This window comes from Cyprinodon variegatus, unplaced genomic scaffold (genome assembly GCF_000732505.1).
Source record: "Cyprinodon variegatus isolate N-32 unplaced genomic scaffold, C_variegatus-1.0 Scaffold1859, whole genome shotgun sequence".
Taxonomy (NCBI): domain Eukaryota; kingdom Metazoa; phylum Chordata; class Actinopteri; order Cyprinodontiformes; family Cyprinodontidae; genus Cyprinodon; species Cyprinodon variegatus.
The window spans coordinates 53,637-62,985 of NW_015152312.1; the positions used below are offsets into that span (position 1 = coordinate 53,637).

General features: G+C 46.9%; 1 protein-coding gene across 4 annotated transcripts in view; it reads right to left on the minus strand.

Moving 5' to 3' along the window:
- LOC107104721 (inactive ubiquitin carboxyl-terminal hydrolase 54-like) overlaps positions 1-9,349 on the minus strand; it is a 31,095-nt gene that overhangs the window by 9,167 nt on the left and 12,579 nt on the right. For 3 of the 4 annotated variants that reach the window (XM_015404795.1, XM_015404796.1, XM_015404798.1), the window contains exons 7-17: positions 8,579-8,681; positions 8,353-8,499; positions 8,121-8,270; positions 4,861-5,029; positions 4,624-4,782; positions 4,394-4,522; positions 3,579-4,215; positions 1,889-2,016; positions 1,652-1,816; positions 1,354-1,473; positions 186-348 (exon numbers count right to left, since the gene is read on the minus strand). In XM_015404795.1, coding sequence (XP_015260281.1) covers positions 186-348; positions 1,354-1,473; positions 1,652-1,816; positions 1,889-2,016; positions 3,579-4,215; positions 4,394-4,522; positions 4,624-4,782; positions 4,861-5,029; positions 8,121-8,270; positions 8,353-8,499; positions 8,579-8,681 — 2,070 coding nt within the window. The remainder of the gene's footprint in view (positions 1-185; positions 349-1,353; positions 1,474-1,651; positions 1,817-1,888; positions 2,017-3,578; positions 4,216-4,393; positions 4,523-4,623; positions 4,783-4,860; positions 5,030-8,120; positions 8,271-8,352; positions 8,500-8,578; positions 8,682-9,349) is intronic. The other variant, XM_015404797.1, reaches the window with a different exon arrangement.

Sequence of the window (9,349 nt, forward strand, 5' to 3'; positions counted from 1 at the left end):
TAGATAGAAAACTTTGAATCAATCTGACTGGATGATCTGGTGAACTGGAAAGTGACCTGAGATGACATGATGTGAATTGGAGCTATAGAAATAGACTGAATAGAGTTAAATTAGCTGGTTTTGTTGACCCCCGACAGCCTGAGCCTCCCTGACCTCTGATTGGCTGCGTTCAGTGCAAGTGGTACCTGGGCTCCTCCTTTTGCTGCTCCTCCTGCAGCACAGCTTCCTGTTTTACTGCCTCCTGTTGCAGCTGCATGCGCTGCTGCAGGCTGCGGGCTCTCCTGGTGCAGCGCTGCAGCCGACTGTGGCTACTAGCTCCAACCTCAGTCGCCACCGAGCGCAGCTTGGCTGCAGCGCGTGTGTGGGGGAGTTACAGAACAACGGACACAGAAAATAAAGAAAAGAAAGAATAAATGGGAAATGAAAAGAAAGAAAATAATAACATATGATGGTTTTCATGTAAAAATCATTTAAAGGAAACATGAAATCAGAGTGTTTATGAGACGTGAGGCCTGCTGTGTGTCAGAAATGAGGAAATAATAAACAGAAACTATGTAAAACCAACAGAAAAACACTGAAACCAGCCTGAAGGCTCAGAAAAAAGATCCAATCCAGCCTCTTCTTCTTATGCATCATGTTACTTTGGTCCATAAATAAGGAGAGGAGTCTCACAGTGTTGCCAGATTGGGCGGTAACCCGCCCTATTGGGTGGTTTTCATTTTTTATTTTGAGATTAAAAATAGCTTTGGGCTGGTTGGGAGTCAGATCGGCGGTTTAGAAGTTAACTTTAGGAAAAGTCTGTTCATATTCAGAATTCAAACTTCTGAAAGTACTTTAAATACGAAATTATTACATCTTGTTCAATAAATGATCAATGTTTTTAATTAAGATTAATTTTCATGTGAATGTGCTTTACTGGAGGCATCAATATGGAGAAAAACTGGTTGGATTGAAGCATTTTGACATGTAGTGGTGAATTAAGTTGTACTGAAGTGTGTTCATGTTCACACAGTAAATATAAGGATATATGTGAATTGGGCGGGTTGTGGCGTTTTTAACAAACGTTTGGGCTGGAAAACCTCTAACTGGTACAGAGCAGCTATTTGGGCATCAAAAATAATTATAATGTCTTATTTCAGGTGCATTTTATCTAATTATCTTATTTTTAGAGTTATTATAGTCATTCCATTAGCAGATCATCATATTTACCTGCTCAAATTAAGGGGAAATACACTTAAATTAAGAGATTTTAACTTATTTATTGATCATTTCTGTAGTGCAACTAAATATATCAAACATGAGGTCTAAACATTGTTAGTGAGGGCCGGGGTCAGTGCAATGGGAGGGGCTTACAGACGGCTTCGTTGACCGCAGACAGCGCCGCTGTGACTTCGCCTGCCTGCTCCAGACGCAGCGATTGGTCCAGCAGAAGCTCCGCCTCCATCACACACCTGTCAAAGCTGTCGCCTTTACCTGCAGGACAAACCGAGTCAGAACAATGGGAGAAGCTGCTGGTTCATCGCTTCGTTTGTTTCGGTTTGAGCCGCTCAGCAGGTCAGAGGGACATTCCTGCTGTTCATCATATCTGCTGAGCTCGCAGTCTGCAGCGCTTCAGCCCGACTCTCTGAACCATCAGAGCTGCAGAACTCACCCTGGACCTGCAGCTGGTCCAGGTCCAGAAACTTGCTGGGTCTCGGGTTGAAGCCCAGAGCCGCCTCCCTCTCCTTCTCCTGCCGCCGCTGCTGCTCCTCCTCCTTTGCTCTCCTCAGCACCTCCTCCTGCAGCTCGTCCAGCTCGCTGCGGCCTGCAGGGGGCGCTGCAACACAAACATCACAGCTTAGAGAACAGCCGGGTCTGGGTCATGACTTCTAAACTTCATCCTCCGTACCGAGGCTCCCTCTGCTGGTGGAGCCGATGTCCTGCAGCAAGGAGCCGCTGCTCTTTGACCTGATGTTCCTCCATGATGGTCCTGAGGAGGAGGAGGAGGAGGAGGAAGGTTTCTTCACAGCGCTGTCCCTGCAGAACAAAGACAGCATCAGTTCATCTAGATGGATTTATTCATGTCTTAAATTTTAGTGACGGACTTTAACATTTAGACAGAAGAGCTAAACTTTCATCTCAGTGCTGTAATTTAATTTCTAAACCTCTAACAGATGCAGATACCAACATTTCAGACTTTAAGCAGCAGGGATTTTAAAATATTTATTGTTTAATCATATTAACAGCTTTTAATCAGTTAGTCTGAAACAAAATCATCTTCATTGTTTTCCTACCGGCCCTCCATCTATTTAATACAAACTAGATGATAATAAAATGATAAAAATAAATACAAGAAGATAGTTTCTATATCATCACTCTTCCCTACTGGCTTTATCTTAATTTATCTTGTTGATATTTTATACCTTTAAAATGTCTTTTAACAGTGATTGTTTTTTGAAGTGTAATTTCCAGTTGGACCTGCGGGGGTCAGTGTTGTCTAATAACAGGAGTTTCCTATATGTTCTATGGATGGTTATAGGGAGTCATTGTGAGCAGCGATTGTCTAATCTAAACCTTACTGATTTAAATGTTTCTTATGGAATAAATGTGGTTTTTCAGTCAGTAATTCATGTTCAAACTGGTTCAACCTGCATTTTTAACACAATCCGTCAGAAAGTGAACCTCGATGTTCTGCTGAAGATTGAAGACGTTCATCCAGTTGTGCCAGAAACCATAAACTGCTGTTAGCATATCAGAGCAGAAAGAGACTCTAGGATTGAATCCCAAACCGCCGGTGTAGGTACCAGATTGACTCGGGCTGCCATAATTGTTTTAACGTTTGCACAATTGCGCAAAACATTTTGACGGTCTGGACAGCTTACTAAAGTAATTATAGCGGGGTGTAGGTTTTATTTGAATGCGGGACTGCGGTTTGTAAACGGACAATTTTACGAAGAAATTCTCCATGGTCCCTGCGCCTTCCGATGACGTCACCGAATTCGCCATCGGCCTTGCGCCTCCCGATGACGTCACATTATGGCAACGCCACTCAAACAAACTACATTGAGCCGCGGTCTGCATTTGTAACGAGAACAAATAGAGACCGCGGGCGCAATGTAGTTTGTTTGAGTGGAGTTGCCATATTGTGACGGGCGGAATTGCCATATTATGACGTCATCAAAAGGCGCAGGCCCCCGAGTCAATCTGCTATCTACACCGGCTAACCGCTAACCGCTAACCTTAACATTCCCAATAAAGTCGCTTTCACAGCTGTGGAAGGCGCCTGGATTGAAGGTAGGGGGTGTAAACGAGAAAGTGCCGGTTTTTCCCTCCAACAGAAAAGGGAAGCATTTGTTACTATGACAACCTTCAATTTTCATGGCTGTAGCTCTGTGACGCAGGATGACATCACATCAAACGTTTGCCATTTTCTTAACAATAAATCTATCCAGTCAAATCAAACTATTTAAAGGAGAATCTTCCATCTTCTACTTGCCCTACCCACTACATGGTTTGGGACAGCACTGACTGTGATGGACCCTCCACAGGAACGCGCTAATAGAGGGTTACGTCCCCTCGGCCCCTCCCCGGTTCCTCACCTGTCTCCCAGGTTGAGCTCCAGACTCACAGGGCTGCTGCTGTTCCTCTCACTGCTCTCATAGCCGCTCTCCATCCTCTGGATCAACCTGGGAGGAGGAGGAGGAGGAGGAGGGAGCCGTGACTCTCTGAAGGAGGTGGGCAGCGTCCTGGAGGATCCAGGTCTGACGGAGGACGCCTCCTCCTGGGCTGAGAAGGAGGCGTCTCCTCCATCAGCAGCTTCTCCCCCATCAGGTGGGGGTCCTCCCAGGGGGCTGTACCCCGCCTGCCTCCGCCTCTCTCGGGTGAAGATGGTGTCAATGTTCAGCGTCTCCCTCCGCGGTTTCCAGGCGGGTCGGTACCGCCCCGCTCCTCCTGAGGCGCTGGACTTGGACTCGCTGCTGGTGCTGTCAGCCTCCCAGTCCTGGACTTTAGAGGAACCCGGAGCCGCATTTGGACCTGGGAGGTTCTGGATGAAGGGGGAGGAGGAGGGGGAGGAGAAGACGGCGGCTGGCAGAGAGGAGGAAGACGAGGAGGAGAGGGGGCGGATGATGTTGGTCATGGTGTCCTTAAAGTCTCTGAGGCGACTGGTGGAAGACGAGGAGGAGGAGGAAGGTTTGGGGAGGTGACGAGGAACCTGCTGCTCCTTCAGGGTTTCTCCTGGAAGATGGAGGAGAAGAAAACAGTGTGGGAGACCGAGGAGGAAGGAGGAGACATGGAGGAGGATTGAGGAGAGCAGCGATGCAGAACTTAGAGTGAATGAATGAATCATGAGGAACCAAAGCAAAGCTTCTCTGTGAAGAGAGGAAAATATGAATGAAGTCTAAGCCCCGCCTACCATCGCTATGGTAACCTGCTGATGACGGTTCGTGTTTAATTCGCCGAGACCGCCCGGAGCTCCGCCTCCTGTCCAAGGCCCCGCCTCCTTTCCTCAGAGCCTGCTGCTGCTCCCCGTCCGCCAGGCGGTCTGATGACAGATGCATTATGGGATGGATTACAGTTCATGCATCACAGTGAATGAGTGAGGATGGAGGAACCAGCGGGTCGGGTCTGAGGGGGGGTTGGTACCTATGGCCTCCAGGCTGCAGAGCGAGGCGGCGCGGTCCGGTCGCTGCGGGGAGATGAGGGTTCCCTGGGCCTCATGGTGGGAGTGGGGGGGCCCGCGGCCGCAGTAGCTCTCTGTAGACGAGTCGGTTCTCGTGTCGCTGGAGATGGACGGCTCCCGGCCTGTTGGGGGGGGGCAGTGATGATGTCATCGCTATGGTCCAGCTCCTAACAGCTGCTTCATGCAGACGGTCTGTTTACCCGAGTCCTCGCTGTCGTAACTGGCCTTGTTCAGGTGCTGCAGGTCCAGACGCGGCGGCAGGTCCGGCGCCGACACCGGCGTCCCCCGGGGGTCCGCGTACAGCAGCAGCAGCGGCTGGTAGTGGCCCTTGATGCAGCGTGACACCACGTCCTTCCACTTGGGGCCGATCTGGAGGAAACAGAAACACGCAGCGGGATGTTTGGACCGGTCGATCTACCGACGCCATCTGAACGCACGGCTCTGCAGAGAGGAGGGTTACCATGGAGACCAACACTGCTAGAATCAGCCTCAGACTCTCTGCTGTTTATAGAGACTCACTCCACGTGTTTATGGGATCATTTCCTGCACATCCTTTCACTCCTGGACTGGCTGCTAGCTTTAGCATTTTCTCCACTAACTGACTTTGCAGAAATATACTTTTTCATATTTTTTAAGAGGATTTTTAAACATTACTTTCTCAAAATATTAGCGACCTGTTGTAAAGTTTTACTTTCCAGCCATTTTCCATCACGCTTATTCTAGTTGGGGTGGTAAGGGGTGCTGGTGTCCATCAGCTGTCTGCAGGTCAGAGGCGGGGTCCACCCTGGACAGGTTGCCAGGGCAACACAGAGACAAACAGGACAAACAACCAATCACACCTAAGGAGGAGTTAGTGAAGCCAATTAACCTAACAGTCATGTTTTTGGACTGTGGGAGGAAGCCGGAGTACCCGGAGAGAACCCACGCATGCTCAGGGAGAACAGCAAGCTCCATTCAGAAAGACCCCAGGCCGGAATCGAACCCGGGACCTTCTTGCTGCAAGGCAGCAGTGCTACCCACTGAGCAGCAAAGAAAGCACGTGACGTTTGCGTCTCTAAGCGGATTTTATTCGCAGGAATGAAGCCTTTTTTTTTCTATATCTATATCATCTTTGAAGGGGGAAAAAATTTAGTTTAAAAATAAATCTATTTAAAAAAATATCAGCGACCCAAAGCAAATATTATTTATTCCTTCATTTTAATATTTTATTTTTAATTTAAACCTAAGGTCTGAGGTTATTAAAAAAGAACAAATGTCCTGTGGTAGATATTTATTAAATAAGATTTTCTTCAAAAAAAAGAAAAAAAGAGCCCAAGTAATGTTTGCTAGTTTGAATGATGCAAAGATTTCCATTGACTGACGGAGAGTAAAACTGATCCGCTAAATTTCAAAATAAGAGTGTTGGGACGCACGAATAAATATATTAAACTAAGATCAAAATGTTTATCAGTTTTTCCACAGAAAGCAATAAAAGCATAAACCAGTTGAACCATTATCAAGCAACAATATAAGAACTGGATCTGAAAACAATTTTACATTTAGTTTATATTCATTATGAATTATACCTGTAAAGTTTTCCATTATTATGTTTTTATTGTGTTTAAACTCTTCATAATAATGATAATTTTAATAATAAGTTAGAATAGATTTAGTCAGTGATGTTTAACTAAAGTTATTTTCCATTATTTCCAGAATCCGTCTGGATTGTTTAAATCCAAATCAAAGATCAGAACTTTCCTCACCCTGATGGAAAAACAAACCTCTTCCGTTTATCTTTTCTGTGGAAAGGAGACGCTTCTCTTTATCATTTCCACCCTTCCTCCATTTTCCACGGCTGCCATCGGATGTGACAGGACGTCCCGGCGTGGAGCGGACCGTCCCGCCGCAACAATAACCAAACCAAAGCTTCTGGCTGTTTGTTCAGCAGAGAAAGAGATGGAGGTCTGCAGTGTGGGCAGAAAGCGTGGAGCCTCTGACCACACCTTCAGTCCAGCTGCACCGACAAACAATGGAGGGATTTCCTCGTTTCACAGAACCCAACATCGAACCGCATGTTGGGAGGGGGGTGGGGGTGGGGTGGAAACTCATCAGATATTTCCTCTACAGTAACGGAAAAGTCTGGAACTACCAGCTTTTATTCTTGTGATCAACAGGAAGTTAACCTGAGGATGAAGAAGATTAAATCCATGCAGCTCCTTCATCATTACTGCTGATGATGACCAGCAGGGGGCGCCTGTCAGCTCTGAAGCTTGATCTGATGTTCCCACATGAAGCCCAAACTGAAACCAGAACTAAAGGTCAGAACTTTGCCTGAGTTCCCTGAAGGCATCCTGAACGTCGCCCACTGACAGAACCGGGTGAGGAGACATTCAGGATAGACCGTTTCTACAAACCAGGTTTAAAGTGACTGAAACTGGTCTAAATATAACCGAACTATGGACCCACGGTCTGCAACCTGCAGCTCTTCAGATCCTCATTGGCTTTAAACAGTAGCTAAATGATACGATTATGCTACGTTCACACCTAACGCGCTTCAAGCGGCAGAAGCAGCTGGTTTACATTCAAATTCTATCATTGACACACATCAAAGACTGGTTTCCAGCTGCAGGCTTTGGTGCTCAATTCCAATATTTTTCTGAAATCCGATTGTTTAGCGTCGTTCACATTTCCAAATATTTCCCACCTGTATGTGATCTCCTGTGTGAACTGCATTTATACGACGTAAGTGTCCTGCATGCGCAGTAGAAGACGCGATGATGTCACAGGCCAGCGCGCTCTGTGTTTACAGAAGTAAACATGGACGGTAGCATGGGAGCGCATCTAGCAATCTTTCCAAACCTTAAATAACTCAATCTTTTCAACATGTTTAAACATAAATATAAATCCCCGCATCATCATCCGCAATGGTTGTTGTTATTCTTGCCGCTTCTCCGTAGCTTCTGGGTATTAATGTCAGTCAGGTCGGATAAATCCGACTCTTTCAGATACAAGTCGCATTTTAAAAAAATCTATTTCGTTTCGGATTCAGGACCAAAGGGCTAAGTGTTCTGGGTTGCACTGGAAAAAAATCAGATCTGTGTCGTTCAGACTGTCGTGAAAAAAATCGGATCCAGGTCGCATTTGGGCAAAAGAATCGGATTTGGGTCACTTCAGGCTGCAGTGTGAACGTAGGCAAAAGGTCCTGCAGCAGCAGAAGCTTTTTTGATGCTCAAAGCGCCTCCAGCGTGAACGTAGCATTACAATAAGGATATATGAACACATTTCCGCAACGGAATGAAATAAGAAAAACTAAACTGTTTCTGGGGCCAGAAGTTAAAATACAGATAAACTTTTGATTGATTAAGATGCAAAATATTTCCTATTACTCATATTCTGCTGCTTTAAAACTTTGCCAGACTTTGGGCTAAATGGCTGTTTGGCTGCAGAGCCCTGCTACAGACCGGGGGGGTCTGGATCTCACCTCCTTTACATGAGCATCATCGAAGTACATCCAGCGTCTGATTTTAGTCTGGAAGAAGAAGGTGGAGTAGTGTTTCCCGTAGTAACAGACCATGCCCACCAGGTAGAGCTCCGCCTGCCGCGCCTTCTCCTCCGTCACTCTGTAAAACAGCTGCAGATGGAGGCTCGATCAGCACGTTGGCTGACCATACTCTGGTTTATCTATCTGATGGTCTGCTGCTGTAACTCCTCACATCTCCCAGCCTCAGGCAGGTTCCCAGCGAGTGGATGACGTCCTCGGCCAGGTCCGAGTGCTCCGAGTCCCACACCAGGCCGATGGTGATGATCTCCGGGCTGTTGAGGAGGACGCGGGCCATGCGGAGCTGCTGACCGCACTGACTCTGAGGAGGAGGCAGACGGTAGACGTGAAGGTCTGGAACCAGCAGGAGGTTTCTGAGTTTTTAATTCCTGGAGCCTTACAGGACAGCTGCGCAGGTCGCCCATGCTGGCGTTCCGGAGCAGCTCCCCGAACATGCTGGGCGTGGCCTTCTCCCTGGACTCCAGCATCTTCACAGCCTGGTTACTGAGGAAGAGGAAGTTCAGGGAATTCCCTGTTCTGGTTTCATGATGCTGCAGTTAATTCTTCCCTTCTGGGATTAAACTGAAGGATGAGTTTTTGGTGCAAAGTTATTTAGTTGGAACTAAGAACCATTTAAGGAAGATTAATTTTATTATTACTTTGATGATGGTGCCCACATCTAATCTGCTCCTCTGAGTAAACATTTACCCGTGCTTAACCTGCTAGGGGTATCTAAACTGCTGACGGTGGCTAACCTGCTAACGGTGGCTAACCTGCTAACAGTAGCTAAACTGCTAATGGTGGTTAACCTGCTAACAGTAGCTAAACTGCTAACGGTGGCTAACCTGCTAATTGGTGGTTAACCTGCTAACAGTAGCTAAACTGCTAACGGTGGCTAATCTGCTGACGGTGGCTAACCTGCTGACGGTGGCTAACCTGCTAATGTTGGTTAACCTGCTAATGTTGGTTAACCTGCTAATGTTGGTTAACCTGCTGATGGTAGCTAACCTGCTGATGGTGGCTAAACTGCTGACAGTGGTTAACCTGCTAACGGTGGCTAACCTGCTAATGGTGGTTAACCTGCTAATGGTGGTTAACCTGCTGACTGTGGCTAACCTACAAATGGTGGCTAACCTTCTAACTGTGGCTAACCTGCTGACTGTGGCTAACCT